This window comes from Ambystoma mexicanum, chromosome 5q, assembly GCF_040938575.1.
Source record: "Ambystoma mexicanum isolate Mex_15411 chromosome 5q, UKY_AmexF1_1, whole genome shotgun sequence".
Classification (NCBI taxonomy): domain Eukaryota; kingdom Metazoa; phylum Chordata; class Amphibia; order Caudata; family Ambystomatidae; genus Ambystoma; species Ambystoma mexicanum.
In genome coordinates, this window is record NC_090933.1 from 445,775,176 (window position 1) to 445,791,648 (window position 16,473).

Sequence of the window (16,473 nt, forward strand, 5' to 3'; positions counted from 1 at the left end):
AGGGTGGGATATCCAGGACGTGGCCCCTTAGGGTTTCCCCGGAAGTTCCGCCTGGGAAAAATCCCACCCCGGAAGTGATGTAGGTGTATTTAGAAGGGACTTGGTCCTAAGTGGGGGTGTCCCACCGGATGTGACATCATGGGGGTTAACAGGAAGCCCCCCCCAAGGCCTGGAGTCCCTAGGGGCCCCAAGGGGGGTTCCCCTGGATGCCCCCACCCCTCAAACCACACTTCCAGATCTTTGTGGGTGACAACCGGGATGGTCCAGTGGGGGCCCCTTCAAAGACCCGGAAGTGTGGCATTGGGTTTTGAAGGGTGGGGTTCGTGGGGATGTTTGAGCAGCGGCCATCTTTAGGGGGTGTGGCGTGTAGGGTGTATATATTCAGATGAGTATTGGGGGATGTACAAGCCGTTCCTGAAGCCCTGGAGAAAAAAAAGAAAAAACTCAGACCTCTATACCAGGAATTATGAAGCGCTACAGCTACTACTCTAAGGACAATACAGAGGCCGAGGATTTGAAAACCCTTCAAAAATACTACAGCCCTGAGAGTCAGCCAGCACCGGCGCTATCCGTTGATGGGTACCCTGATGACGCAGCGGCTATGGATAAGAAATGGGAAAGCCGGCCTGGGATCGACTCTGGTGTAGATGACCCCTACACCGATGCAGACTACGTAGATATGGATGAGGCTGTTAAGGCTCTTAAGGAGGCCTCGCATGAGGATCTGAATGTTTTAGAGCACCTGTTTCCAGAGGCCGCAATGACCCCGACATTAGATACAGCATCCGATGAAGACAGGTTGTTTATGGCCGTCACTAGCGCCTCTATACTGGAAGATGCTGGTTCTGAAATGTGTACAATGGTAAGTAATGAAGTATGGCAGCGGGTGTGTTTGGGTGTGAAAAACCTGTGAAAACACATGCTCAAGAGCTACACGAAAACGCCCGATAAGCGTGACGGCGCTGTGGGCCTGAACAACTCGTTTAACACCGTCAATTATTATTGCGTGTGCTGTTAAAAAAGGATCGAAAGTTCAGCATTCCCAGACGGTGATGTGTAAGAAATGCGATACTTTGAAACATTTTGAAAGTTCTGATGAGGAAGAAGATGAAAATATAACCCTTTTGGAGACTGTACCGGTTCAAGCTTTTGCGGCGTCGGTTGTGAAAACGTGTTTGAAGCGTGACTATTACTGAATTATGAGTCTGTAGCAATACCTGCGATATGTCAGATGTTGAAGTCATATAACGTTTATCAGATGCTTAAGTGTTTATAAAACCATGGGTGTGCATGTGCATGCGAGTGTGGGGGAGCTGCTAACAAAAACAATCATGGAAATTCAAACATGTCGCAAAGATGAGAAAAAAATTAAATCTTTACGACTGGCAGGACCCATGATTTTTAGAAACCATATAGCCCGCTTAATGCTGAAACTTCTCACCTGTACACTCTTAAGAGTAACTCGCAGTGGTGTTCGGTACCGCAAAAGCTTGTTTTTTAAAAGATGAAAATAAAATAATCCTGCTCCTTATGTGTACCGTTGTTTCTAGTGTAACATTTCTGGAGGACAAGCCGGACGTGTGGCGCGCTACCTGGCGCCTGGACGTATGTGTGGGGAAAAACTTTTATATGCTATGCTGAAGGCGAGAATAGCTGTAAACAGCCCACACCTGTTGTGGCATTTTCATGTACCCGGACTTCGATATGCGCGGATTTGTGAAAGTGCAATCTGTATAAGTGACATTTGTAACATCATCAAGTTGCCGGTGTGTGATGTATATGGTTCTGTATTCCAATACAACGTGGGTTCTTTATACATGGGCCCTAGAACCATGTTGAAACACCACATGGCTGAAATGTATGCAAGATTCCCATGCCTTAAAGGCTGTATTTTTACAAGCCTCTAAACTATCTGAACTGTTAAATGCTACGAGTATCTGGTGTCTACAGAGTTACAGACGGGGCAACCACATTGATGTGTATAGCTTGTTATATGATGCGTCCAATAAAATATCAGGGGTGGTAACGGTTCGGCATCCTGTACGTGTATACCAACCAATATAAAATTTTTAAAAAATCATACACCAACCCTGTGTCTGGTTACTCTTTTATAGTGCTTCAATGGATAACACACGTTGAAGATTGCATAAAAGCTATTATGATAAATGTGGTGTTGGGAGTTATGGGGGTGTTGATGGGCTTTATCGAAAATTATGGCGTGATAAACACCCCATCACACGCGGAGCTGTTAAGACATGGCTATCCAGCCAGGAGCTGTATACCCTCCATAAAAATGCTAGAAAACGTTTTAAAAGAAGAATTACCATTGTCGCAGCAGAAGACACGCAGTGCCAGGCTGACCTGGGGGATGTTTCTAACCTTGAAAAGCAGAACGATGGTGCATGGTACATTCTGACGGTGATAGGTGTTTTATCAAAGTACGCATTTGCAGAGGCGTTGAGGGATAAGACTGGTGCAAGAGTGGCTGCAGCCTTCAAGCATATCTTCAGCAGGGGCTGCGTACCTGTAAAATTACAAACTGATTCCGGTAAGGAATTTCTGAATAGGCCCCTCCAAAACCTTCTAAATCAACATGGCGTGCATCATTTTATAACACACACAGAGGTTAAAGTGGCGGTTGTTGAACTTTTTAATAGAACCCTGAAATCTAAACTATGGAGCGATTTCACAGCCTATAATACGCAATGCTATGTGGATATATTAGACTTTTATCGATATGTATGACAGTTCCCACCGGTCTATTAAAATGCCTCCCAGTTATGTAACCTCTGAAAAATCATTATCAGCATGGCGAAACCTGTATGCTGGACAGATATCTGAGAAGATCAAGAAAACAGCCTTCCGTGTAGGGGCAAAGGTCTGAGTATCCAAGTTAAAAAGTGTCTTTACAAAAGGCTACCATCAGTCCTATACCGATGAAATGTTCCTAGTGGCAAAAGCAGCTGTGAAAGAGGGTGTATACATATCAGTTGACTGATTATGCTGGTGAAGTTGTAAGCGGTAAGTTCTACACAGAGGAGTTACAAAAGGTGGTCGACGATCCCCAGCGTCTTCATAGGGTTGAGAAAAATATTCAGAGTAAAGGTAAAGGGTCTAAGAAACAGCTTCAGGTAAAATGGCAGGGATGGCCTGCAAAATTCAACTGTTGGGTCAATGGTGCATCTCTAGAGGATCTAAAAAAACAGACGCTCCCTGAGAAGAAGATGGAAAACATTGGCTTTCATATCGCATTGCCCAGTAACGCCTCTTTAGATATATTACCCAAAAATGAAATATCGGATAATTCTGTTAAGATGGCTAAACCTGTTAATTTACAAGGTCAGTGGGAAGCGGGGTTGATGGAGATTCAGTACCCCCATACGTGGGACACCCTAGACAAAAGAATCCTGGTATACAATCAGACGTGGAAAGCCTGCTAAATTGATGAACGTGGATTTTCCTCGCGGCTTCTACCCCACAATACAAGCGCTGCTAGATACTATCAACAAATTGATCGGGAGTCTCAAGCGCTATGCAGATATACAGGTGTTTCTAAATAACTTGCGCCAGAAAGTATTTGTAAGATCACCCGATCTTACCGTGGAGTTTATATGTAGCGGGAAACTTTTGATGGTGTTGGGGAACATTCAGCATATAAAAAATACTAAAAATATGTGCAAATATTGATGGTGGATTGTACAGCCTCATGATCTATATCGTAGAATACCAAAGGGTTGGTGACTCATACGCACCCCTGATGCAGACCGCACAAGTCAAGGGTGAAAATAACAGCATTGTTAATATACAATACATGAAGCCTGATTATATTCCTGTTTCTAACATCCAGATAAGGGATGATCAGGGTGATCTGGTCTCATTTAAATAGGGAAGGTCCTGGTGAAACTACACGTGCGCCCTAGACGCGAGAGAGACCGTTAGAACATGGTTATCATGAAGAATTACGGGGAGCCACCCGCTTATAGGGATTATTACTGCAGACAGGCCGGTTATGGAAATCAACCCTACTTCCAAGGTGCGCTTGTGATGTATGGTGAGGGTCTAGGCAGTATTTTCATAAGTCTTTTTCGGAGAGCCATGCCCTTCCTGCGCAAAGGGTTTGAATTTAGCCAAGCCGCATAAGAAAACAGGTGCTATAAACATTGCTAAGGATGTGGTGTCTACTGCAACAACCTCCATTGCAAATCTTTTCAACCAACTAGCACAAGAGTGTTCTGGTCTGGTTTATGTGGGTAAAAGCCCTGCAAAAAGAAAAAGGCGAGCTTCATGCAGACTGGGGCCTCCAAAGCCGCATAAACGAAGATCAACAATTAAAGCCGCTCAGAAGAGAAAACGCACGTCAAAGAACAGACGGGTCAAGCAAAATAAAAACAGACCAGGCATCAATATTTTCTAAAAGATGGCCTTTATCCACTGTGCCTCGGGGGAATGTGTGAAATTGGAACTACATCCGTTTGTCATGCCCCCAACACAGACCAGGATCAACGTTTTTTCATGGAAGTTGTTCCCCTAACGGTACTATCACCATTAGCCCCCATGGAGTTTTTCATCTCAGGCTCAACGGAGACGTACCTGGATTTGAATGACATCTTACTCCACCTAACATGTAGAATAACAAGATGATGGGACGGCTATCGGAGCGATGGCGAAGGTGGCCACGATTGCCTATCCGGTGGCCACCCTTTTCAACCAGGTGGACGTCACTGTAGGTGATCGCATGATTACACAGAGTGACAATATGTATGCCTATAGACCGTACATAGAAAGCATTCTGAACTACAGCAATGACACTTTGGACACCCAGCTCACTGCAGGGCTTTTTTTATAAGGACACGGCGGGGCATATGGAGGATTATGCTCTAGATGGAAACAACAAGGGCTTTATAAAGAGATCATCGTATGCGACAGGTAACAGAAGCTTTGATTTACTAGGGTATCTACACGCAGATCAGTTTTTCCAGGAGAAGCTGACGGTGAATGGTGTTGATCTGAAAATTAAACTCTCGAAATAAAGATGCTTTCTGTCTGAACGGTGATGATGCAGAAGACTACAAACTGGTAATAGTAATAGACATTAAAAGTGTCAACGTGTCACCTACAGTCAGACTTGCGCATGCTGAAGCTCTACAAGTATCTAACTTGAAATACCCTGTGGAGAGGACTACCTTGAAAATCTTCAGTGTACCAGCGGGCAGCCGTGTCGCCAGTCAAGATAATTTATTCTTGGGACAGCTACCTAAAAAAATCGTTATTGGCTTTGTGGGTAACACCGTTTTTTCAGGGGATTACACAAACAATCCTTTTAATTTTAAACATTACAACATTAACTACGCCGCTCTTTTTAAGGATGGGGTCGTCCTACCCGCCAAAGCCTACAGCCCTAGTTTTCAACAGAAAAATACAATTGGGGAGTATCTGGGGCTAGTAACCATCAGTGGCAAGCACATGTGTGATAAAGGATTTGTGATACCGCGTGACGGCTACGATGGTGGCTAAACCTTGCTGGCTTTTGATTTGAGACAAGATAATGCATCATCAGGACATTATAATCTGATTAGGAATGGTAATTTACACCATGAGGTACGGTTTGCTGCAAATTTACCAAGTACTGTGAATCTCATTATGGCCCTTTTTGACTCGGTCATATAACTCAACAACCAGCGACAGGTGCTGTACAATATGTGATGGATACCTACCAGATCATGTGTTTCCTGCGTAAAGACAAACATGCTGTGAAAACATTTCGAGGCGTGTATTCATGTGATAACATTCCAAGGATATACCTGGTGCGCTGCCCATCAGCTTTGTTGTGAACACCGATCCCCAACATCAAGAAGGCACACATTGGATAGCTATGTTTACAGACGCTGGTGCAATAACTGTTTTTGATAGTCTGGGTTTTTTCCCAAGCCACCCTGTATATGGCGGCGATCTATTGGACTATGTTAAACATATAGCATCCGTATTACATTATAATAGAGCCCAGGTGCAGCATTTTGAAGCCATGAAATGTGGGTAGCACGCTTGTTGCTTTGTATCTAAAATGTCTGAGAAACAGTCTCTGTGGTCTGTTATGCCAACCTATTCTCTTGATCTCAAACAAAATGATCGGATGGTGACGGATTTTGTGAACAAGCGTAAATATCGCTGGCCACCTGTAAATGTATATAGTTTTTGTCAGAAATGTAAGTGTTAATAACCAGTAGATACGTGTACAGGGCTAAATAAAAACATCTTGTACTTTTAAACAACTGTTTCCTTCTTACTTGTGTACTGTTTAATATTTAAAAAAACAAAATGTTGTGCTAGATGTGCTTGAAATAATTAGACGCAAAACGTGTGGTTGGTATAAATAATGGTATTTTATTACAAGCAGAACCTTTGTTTATACAGGCTGTATGGGGTATAGATATAAAAGCATTTACGTAAACACATATTTTATTACAAACGGCACATTTGTTTAATCAACAGGTTCGAGTATACTTATAAAAACAGATACATAATCCCATATACATATACACACTCTACATTGGTTAAACACTGTTCTTAAAATTAAGAGAAAACAGTTACACACTAAACCAGGCCTCGTGTTTGGGTTTCTTTTTCTTTTTTCTTCTCTAAGGAAATATCTAGGGACTCAACATCCTCGACAGGGATTTAACACCAGTGTCTTTCAATGTCTCGAGCAGTTTGCGATACCCCATATTTCCCACTAAAGTGGCAGGAACGCTTAAGTCCGCAGCAGATTGCATGAACAGTTCCCAACCTCTAGGTTTTGTGTCTTCCAAAGGCCTGCGGGTTGGTAATGCTTCAAACTAAATCATGGACGTTTGAACCTTTTGACAGTTGTCAACTCCCCATTTGCGTTCCAGGGTACCAGCCCCTGCTCACCGGTCATCTTGTTCAACAATAATTCAGTATTCTTAAGTTAATGGGGGTAAAGGATTTCAGCTACCAGGGGACCAGAAACGGGGTGTGCGGGACTTGTGTTGCCGAGACTCGTGGACTCTTCAGGGGGCATGTACAATGTTAGTTTGTTCTTCTCATTGTCGGCTTGTCTAAAATGTGTTAAGTATTTCTGGAGAATAGATGAATAGAAGGTAACTTTGTCGTAGCCTGATAAATCATGCCTGCGTAGGACATCTTGCATTTCAGAATTGATCCAGAGGGTTGCTGTTTTTCGAATATCAGGCTCTTCCCGGTTATGGGTGTTCAGTCCATCCAGCTGGCGCTTGTCAACCAGATAAATCTTCTGACTGTGCTCCATTAACTGCCCCCTAGAGGCCTGGTGATCAGCGGCAATGCAATGCCTAGGAGCACTCCAATGAAACCTCCGGATTCTTTTAAAAGTTTTTTCTTTTAACTTTTATGGAGGCCCGCTTGTTACCCAGCTTCATGAGGATTGGCTTCTTTTTTAAGACACCTAACTGACGGCCAGATAGCGGGACGTTCCCCCACCCTGATGGTAATGAAGGCAATCTCGGCTATAGCCAATACTAAATTATCAGAAGCCAAGCATAGAATGGCCTTGCATTGCTGGGGCGGTACCGTTACTAGAATTTGAAGGAGAGCGTAGTTCTGTCTTGTACGTGCTGTCATGGTCGGTTGCGGGTACTAAGGTGTGCTTGTCCCCCTCACTGGGTTTTTCTAGAGCTCTTCTGTATGTAAACGACCAGTAAATCCGGATAGAAAATACCTGTGCACAATCAGTAGTCCTCTAAGGTGTTTGTTTTTAAATCCACCAATAAGTAGCCATAAGGTTTACGGGTAGCATCTTCAAAGGCCTCCATGAAAAATCGTCTGTTACCCAGATACATCTGTCGCACTAGAACCGAGAGTTGTTGTTTATCTCTGGGGTTCTTAAACAGAATCATATAACCAGTGTTTAGCGTTAACGAACGGTTGCCCTTGTAGAATAAATTCTGTACAATGTAGCAGATACTAAGGTTTAGGCGATGTGAATGCTGTGTAAAAGCTTTTTCCAGTTCGGAGCTCTGCCTGCCCTCCATCATGAGATCATCTACGATAATCATATTAACAAGGTTTGGTGGTAGCAACCGGTCGTCATTCAGAGTATCTGGTAACCCCTCCACAAACTTCAGATGTAGTATTTTAGAGGACAGTCTATTATACAAGTTCTGCCAGCAAGAATAAAATCAGATGACATTGTGGTGTGGGCATTTTCTAGGAGCTGTTTAATAAAATAACTTTTACCGCAGCTGGAAGGACCTGCTAGCACGAATGAAAGTGTGTTGAAGGTGAGTGTCCATCATGCGCAATGCTTCCTTTTCAGTAGACATAGGGTAATGTTTTGTAGTAGTTTGTGAGCACCCTTTTATCAAACACTACCCTCAAAGTCTTCTGCAGTGTCTGGGTGCTAATCTCCCTGTGTTTTTTCTCCCGCACTATGGATGGTTGCTGCACCACAATAGCCTTGGTGGTGTTTTTTAAAGTGTACTCGCGCACTAACTCTTTCAAACTGTCAAAATTGATCTTCATGCTGTTGCTGACATTCTAAGTGATGCCTTTTACCTTCATACAGACCGCCCCTGAGGATGTCCGATTGGAAAATGTTTTGGGCCCTGCAGAAACAAACTCAATACTGTGCTCACCAGGAGCTAATTCACTTGTTAGATTACCCAGATAATCACCCAGTGGGGGATTCTCCTGACCTGGGGCACGAACAAAAATTACCGAATTGGTGGTGTGGTACAGACACCTCTCCTGGAGAGCATCCATGACGGTATAAAGTTCCAGACGGGCATGAGCTGTTGTGAAACACGCAATAAATGTTTATATTGTTGGAACACATGGGGTACTCCTCAGCATATTTACAACAGAGGCATGCCATTCCCTAATCTATAAACTGCAGGCTTGAAATGTCATAACGTGTGTCAAAAAGATAGGCTGTCACCTTGTCGGGATCAGTTATAATCGCTTTGTTTGGTAAATTTGTTCTCTGAGCAAACTTACCCCATAAGGATTTTAAACGCAGCTTGGCTAGTTGCCGTCTGGAAGGATTATTCTCAATGAATTCTGCTCTTAAACAGATACCCTGATGTGTTTAATAGTCATCTATGTACTTCTGGTGGGATGCAGGGTCATCACAACCCTCAGGGTATCCTGAAGATTCTTGCTTGCTCTGCAGGAACATACCAATGTACTCGCAAAAGAGTTCTACCATGATGTTCTCAAAGTGCCATATTTCATGAATCTTCCCCAGACTGTACCCTTTCTGCAAGGCTACTTCTAACTCGACGGTACACCAGGTACCCGTTATCGAGCGTTCCTCATCACTATGTGTGCATTTTTCAGTCTGTTTTCAGACTGCACCAGCCATACACAATGGGAACATGAGTTTACCAGAAATCCTCTGAGGGAGGACCGGAAAATAAAGCTTCTTAGGGGATTACACCTGGCATTTGATCAGCCCAAAATACTGCTTAATATCCCCAAAATTTTCATAGATGATACGTGGGTGCCCTAAAGGGTAGGTTTTTGAATGCTTGACAAAGGGGTAGAGGCTGGTAAAGTCTAAGTAGTGTATCTTCTCACCAGGGGCTGTTTCGTGATAGTGCTTGATGGCATTAGTCCTACCTCCAAAAAAGAGCGTCGCATGGTTCTAGGGGTTCTGGTAAATTCTTATGCTTGAGAAAAATCTTTAAATCTGAATCTTCAACATTTCGGCCCACTCGTGCTCCCAAAGCGTAATAATGCACAGACCCCTTTTTTAAAAGTCTTCTCCTGTACAGATGATCATACATACACGCCGTCAGGGTTTTATAGTCATCTTTCTTATAACATTGGGGACACCTGTGATAAAAACACCTGTTAAACACGTAGGCCAGCTGCACTCCATTTAAAGAAGCATAGCTGTCTAGAAAGTAGGGGCCGATCTTTTTCTCTCCTCCCCGCAGGGGATGCTGTATAGGTGTCTTGATCTGCTCGGACATATACATTGGCCACTGGATTGAGGGTGTGGAAAATCATTTTTGGCGTCCGTGATACATGTCTGGGGGTATGAGTACTATTGTTTCAGACTTTAGAAACAGTTGCTTGTATATATGCATACACATGCTAGCCAGGGTGATAAATGTAAAGGGATCTACATATGTAACAAAATATATCTTCATCTCTGGGTTTTTAGGATCATCCATAGTGTGAACCTTTCGGGTCATGTCTATGATGCCATCTCAAACTGTTGCAGGCTGTTCTCAAAATATTGACATCTTCACAACAATAGGTTTTTAGCTCTCTTAAAATCAAAAACCTGTGTTCGGGCCTCCGTATACCATTTTACGAAATCGGGCATCATGTATTCAGTCCTTAACACTCCATAGTGGGATGGCTCCCATACAATTCTGATTCTGGACCTTATTAAAGAAATGTGGGAAATACCCTTTGGACACCGGGAAACCAAAAGCTTTAGGCAGTTTGCTTAATTTCATGGGTAGAAAATTCAAACTGTCGATAAATCGGATTTTAAGGTCTGGCACAGCGAGGAGCTTCCGCTTTGCACCCTGAGTTATCAGTTTGACGTTGACTCTTTAATCAAGTGTAGTATGAAGAAGCCATTGTAGCCCTGGCTGTTGTGAGCCAAAAAGCTATACCCCCGGAATTTTTATTTTTAGTCAGAAATGTGGTAATGAAGCGGCTGACAGTCAATTCCCTCGAATGACCAGCTGGCCTCACGAGTGAGATGCTTAGCATAGTTGGGGATGTGTATCCCTGTCTCTTGCATACACTCCATATCAAAGATTATGTAATTCTCGGTTTTGGCTATTTCTTTTGGGTGTGTCATATAACACTGGTGCTCTTCCAAGGAGACCACTTCTACATTCCAGCAGGGACATATCCGACCCTTACAATCATGATTGGCTTTTATAAAACGGCCGCAGGAACTGCAGTCTGTTTTAAGATGACCTACGACTGTACCTTGAGATGCTTTTTCTATGTGCTGTTGAAGACAGTCTTTGGACTGGGCAAATGTTTTACACCAGGGACATTTAAAACCTGAATCACTGGTCACCACTCAACAGTCTCTCTGACACATGTTGCAGTGTAAGTGGCACCTGTGAGCCGCCTTATTGCTGTATATGTGACAGCAATGAGGGCATACATTTCGAGCCCCTAGGAAACTCTGAAGGTTTAAGATTCCATAATAGTGCTGATTGTAGTGTAAAACATATATAGTGTTCTTATTCACGTTGTCACCTGCTGGGAAGTATTTCTAAAGCCTGTCATTATACAGGATTTTGATAGGTACACCGAAGTCATCCTCAAATAAACGCAATTGTGCTATTTAACAAAGTTGTGGAAGTGCTGAAGTGCTGTGAAGTCATACTGGCAAAAAATCCTACTGTGATTCCTAATCTTGTAAATCTAAACATATTAAGCGTTGACCAAGAACTGTGTTTAGTTAACATTTACAGAAGTTGTATTTCCTTTTTTTATATATTTTTTTATTGACATAGCTGAATAGAAAACCTTTCAATAGTAAATTACTAAATTTAAAATTAGCAAGAATTGCAATTAGCGAAAATTGGAGTTGACCTAAAGTATTAAATTTATTGTACAGAAAGAGAAAGTAAAAATGAATACACAGGTAATGAACAACAGTCAAGATGAGAACTGAGTCAACATCAGCCAGTACAATACATTCATCTTGGCGTTTCAGTCTTGGACTTTGAATCATTTGTAAAATACAGGCACGTGTGAACATATGCAAATGTTGCACTTATAACATCATTTACAATTGTGTTGACTAAGAAACAGGCATATATAAGTATATCTAGCTGTTGAATTTCTTTTGAACTGTGCCAATTCTTATTGGATAATTGGAAGTGGTGGCAAAGCTCATAGTGGTTGGGAATAAGATTGAGGCAATTTTGAGGAAGTGGAAAGTCCTTATTTCACCAAGAAAAGCTTTGTTGCTGTTGGAACATGTGTTAACAGAACTTAACTTTAACATCATCAAAGGAGCTAGGAATGGAACTAAGACTGTATCGTAGCATATGGATTTCCTTGTTTCGGTTTTTATTTTGTTGAACATTGAACTGAAATATCTTAAAACCTGGGGAAGGGGGATTCACTCATGTTACCAAGAGACTGTGAATGGCATTGTTGATGTTACAATGAATTGCCATATATTTCTTTGTTTGATGTGTAAGCGTGAGGGCCAGACGTCATGTGTTAGCATTTCCTTTTAGTTTTAACAGGCAGGAAAATCTTAGTTAGAGTAGGGGTAGTGAGGCATTGGATGACCTTTATAGTTTAATAAAATGCTGTATGTTGAGAGATCATCCAGCATATGTCTGCCTCACATCCTGCCCCCTCACAAAGCCCTGCAGGTAATCTCTACAAACCTTCCTGTTGGGAAGAGCAGAAAAAAGGACTCCCCTTGCCCCTGAGACTCGACTGTCTCCCAGCAACCTGAGAACAAAGGCCACAACACCTGCATCTCTGAACCCTCGGCAACCCCTGCATCTCTGAACCCTCGCCACCCAAGCTGCTGCAAGGAAACAGTCTGTCTTCTTCGACTGCCCGTGCATCTCCTAGATTTACTAGACACTGAAGCTCCACAGCCTGCACATCTGAGACCTGCTGAGTCTTCCAGCATTCTCACCTCTGGACTGCCTGTCTGGTTAACAGCTTCTTCATGCATTGTGCCAGTCGAGTCCGCTCAGTGCCAAAGGCAAGACTCAGTTTCTACGAATCTGAGGTTGCCATGTCTTTTCGTTCCACCTACCCAACATCGCCTGCCATTTCCCAGGATCTTTGACCAGCAAACCATCACCACTACTGTTGTTGGATCCTGTCGATACAGCACCCCGGCTCCACGTCAAAAACACCCATGCACCCAATTTGACACTGAAAATCCTTTTACAAAGCCACAAACTAAATTTATTTGAAGTGTCCCTGTCCCCCTGGTCGGGCTTAAAGGATGCTAGAGACATTTAAGCTCTCAATATCACTTTTTGAAAGACCTATCGAATAACTTTGGAATTTTTGCTGCTGAAATATTTCACTGGGCATTCTCATCTACAAAGACAGAGTCCTGCTTTAGTTTAAAGTAGGCTTTCTCTATGCTTCCCCTCTCTTCCACCAATGTTTTTAGTACTACTGTCCTCTGCTATACACACTTGTTCTCCACTCCCTGCATGCTTGCTCGCCCCTCCATGGCAACTGTACATTTTGCACCAATAGGTTTCTTTGGGGCTCACAAGCCATGGCCTTTGGACATAGCCAGTGGAGCAAAGACCCATTACCATCGGTCTAGCAGATATGATCACTGTAGGTGTACAATTTTCTCCCCCCCCCCCCTGTTTTCAGATTTCCACAGAATTCCCGTGATAACAACAATGAACTAGCCATGCCTCGGGATCTCCCCCAGTATTCCCCTGATATTTCCCAAATAACACTTGAAAAGCAAAACCTCTTCCCAGTCCTCACATGCACTACCCACGTGCCCCACTTCCTCTTTCCATGGTCACCCCACACCCCTCAGCTGTTTGCTCCCTCCCTGTCACTCTCCCATTACCTCCATTTACTCTTTGGTTTGTGTGATGCATTTTCTTTTCCTAGTGGGTCGTGGGAAGCTCGTGAGATTCCCCCGGTATTCCCTGATTTTTATTTTTTGAAAATGTCTGAACTGTTACTGAATCCTCTTTCCCCATTCCCCACCTCTAGCCTGGTGCAAATGCATCCTTTTTCCTCATCCAACTAGGTTTTTTTAGCAGTTTTCAGTCTTGCATTCCCCTAGCATAACCCCAGTAATCACTTGCATTGAGCAAAGAAAAGTGGATTCACATTTCTGAAAAAACCTCTGCTGCAAAGCACCTTGGGAGATGGCTATTTTTGGGAGCAGGGGGCACCTACTACCCCGTCCAATATTTTAAAAATTATTGGACGGATTTACCACACATCTGTCATGGAAATCAAGTTAACACTTCGTGCCCAAATTGTTCCTTGTTTGGTCCAAATCTGCCCAACATTTTTTGCACTTTGGCTTTCCCAAAATGTTACTTTTTCTCTATGGGAAATGAATGGGAACAGGCTGAAAATAACATTTTTGGATTTCTTTACAACTTTTTACATTTTTTTATGAGTCTTTCCCAAAATGTCCAGTTTGCGGGGTGGAAGGGGCAACATGACACGCCCTTTATTTGGGAAATATCAGCCAAAACAGCCCTGCAAGTCAAGTTATGAGCAATAGAATTTTCGGATTTCCTATGACTCCTAGGAATCCCTTAAGTCGCCTCCCTATACATGCTCTGTAACCACAATTACGCTTCAGTTGTTGCGTCACAATGCCTGCTGCTTGAGCCAGCAGAGAACAGAATTCCAGAGATCGCTGCAGCACTTAAGCCGTGACAAGCTTGTCAAATTCCTTGTTTGTAAAATCATTTTCTGTGACACTTTACAGCCATTAAATGAATGACAAGCAACTATTTATGGTAGAATGTTTAACTGTGCCCTTTTGAAATGTATCATATGTGAGAAAAACTATCATGTTAGTACTTTTAAACCCAATATGTGAACGTTTTAATGCATTTTAGTAAACTGCTTAATCTTTAAACTTAAAAGCTGCATCTTATCTTTTTTTAATCATAACTGATCCAACATTGATTATATGGATCAGCAAATTAAAGATCTCTTAAATTAGATTAAGCAAGAGGCCAGTTATTAAATGGGATGACTGTGTGGCCATATATTATAAGGAATAAAATACACCGTAAAGTTCATAAAAAGGATATTGCAAGTCTTGTCGGATTTCCTTGACCTTTGGCCCGTTCCACTATTTGGTCACAGAACTCCTCAGTGGCTTGCAATATCCTTATAAGGAACTATAGTGGGTACTTTATCCCATATATGATAGAGCTGCAGTCGCTGCACGATAGTTAAGTTGAGAACTGAGGTCATAGGAAGCGTGATAAATGAATTGCTATTAACTTATATGGGTTTGGATGAACTTTTGTAAACAAACAAAATTGTACTCTCCCACTCCCTGCTACCCCCTTTGACTGGAAATCTGGGGAAGGTTTGTTAAAAAATAAAGTTATAAAGAAGCTTTCAGCCTAGTCCCCATTCATTTTCCCATAGAGAGTCACATTTTTACTCAAGTGCACAGCCAAAACCGTTGGACGGAATCGGAGCATTCACCTGGAAATTATAGACTGGGAGCAGTACCAGTGAGTGAGTTCCAAGATGAGGCCCTCTGGTCTGGAGTTATCATGGTCCTTGTAAGGTTAGTGGGATTACAAATAGGTGCTGCTGACGAGACCCAGCCTAAATATCTGAGCCTTTGGCTATGGAAACCTCGCCAAGAGACAAACAATTTTCTGAAGTACTTGAGGTGAGCCAGCATCGCCTGAATTTTCCTGCTCTGGAGAATATGGGCAAGTTTGAGGATTTGTTTGAAAAAAAGGAGCTGGGTTCTTGCCACTGAAGGGCAGAACACTCATGTAGATGGTGTGTAAACCTGAACGTAATTACATGGCTAGACTTCACTACACGCGATGCACTCATGATATATTTACAAATACTGTTTGTTTCAGATGTTTGATGCCAAAGAAATAGAAACCCTGGTTGCAGAAATTGAAAAAGAAAAGGAAGAGGATTCCGAGAAGAAGAAACAAAAGAAAAGTGTCTGATTGTCACAAATTGGGGATTTCTTTACAACTGTCATGTTTCATTATTCTATTTAAAGTGTTTTTGGTAGCATCATACTCTACTGCTTGTGAATTAACTGTGATTTGTATGAGCAGATCAATGTTTGTGTTACCTCGAATGAAACAAGATGTGCAAGACCCCATTATCAAACGGTTCCAATAATGTCTATTTCCACATAACACCGTGTGTGTGCTTACAGACTTGTATTTTTTTTTGTTTACAAGTTTTGAAGTTGGTTACTCTTTCAACAAGTTACCTGTTTAATTGCATGTTTAGAATTTGGCACCATTATTACGGATATGCGTTGGAACTATAGCTTCTTGATGGCTTGTCATTTCTTCCTTCCTTTCTTTATTTTGTACATTGAAATGGTTTTTCATCCTATTTTTGTATTAAATTCAAATGGCATCCACTGGTTCCTTAAGGTGGATATGTGGACTTTTGTTTCAGTTCATTGACAGCGTAAAGACTGCCTTAATCTTCTTGATGTTTCTGCATGTACAGTTTGCTGGGGAAATCAAATGGAACTCTTAGGTGTTTACTGCTCCTTAAAAATCTTATGCTTGCACCAGTCTCCCACCTTCTAAAAAGATCTATAAAAGCATTCTCTCACAGTTTAAGTACCTCCTCGTTATCACGAGGATTGTTCCACATTTGGCCCATAATGAGGCTGATATGGTGAACATGTTTCCTCTTGTTTTTTATGCGTATGAAGATACAATTCTAGACATTGCAAGTTGTTTTGTTGCCTCATTCATTTTACAAGAGCATTGCATTTGATTT

General features: G+C 42.3%; 1 protein-coding gene across 5 annotated transcripts in view; it reads left to right on the forward strand.

The window, feature by feature from the left end:
* Positions 1-16,128, forward strand: part of PSMA8 (proteasome 20S subunit alpha 8) — a 418,402-nt gene extending 402,274 nt beyond the window's left edge. For 2 of the 5 annotated variants that reach the window (XM_069620937.1, XM_069620939.1), the window contains exon 7: positions 15,576-16,128. In XM_069620937.1, coding sequence (XP_069477038.1) covers positions 15,576-15,671 — 96 coding nt within the window. In that variant the 3' untranslated portion in view covers positions 15,672-16,128. Of the gene's footprint in view, positions 1-15,120; positions 15,241-15,575 lie in introns of those variants that run through there. The other 3 variants (XM_069620940.1, XM_069620941.1, XM_069620938.1) reach the window with 2 other exon arrangements.
* Positions 16,129-16,473: the final 345 nt, after the last annotated feature.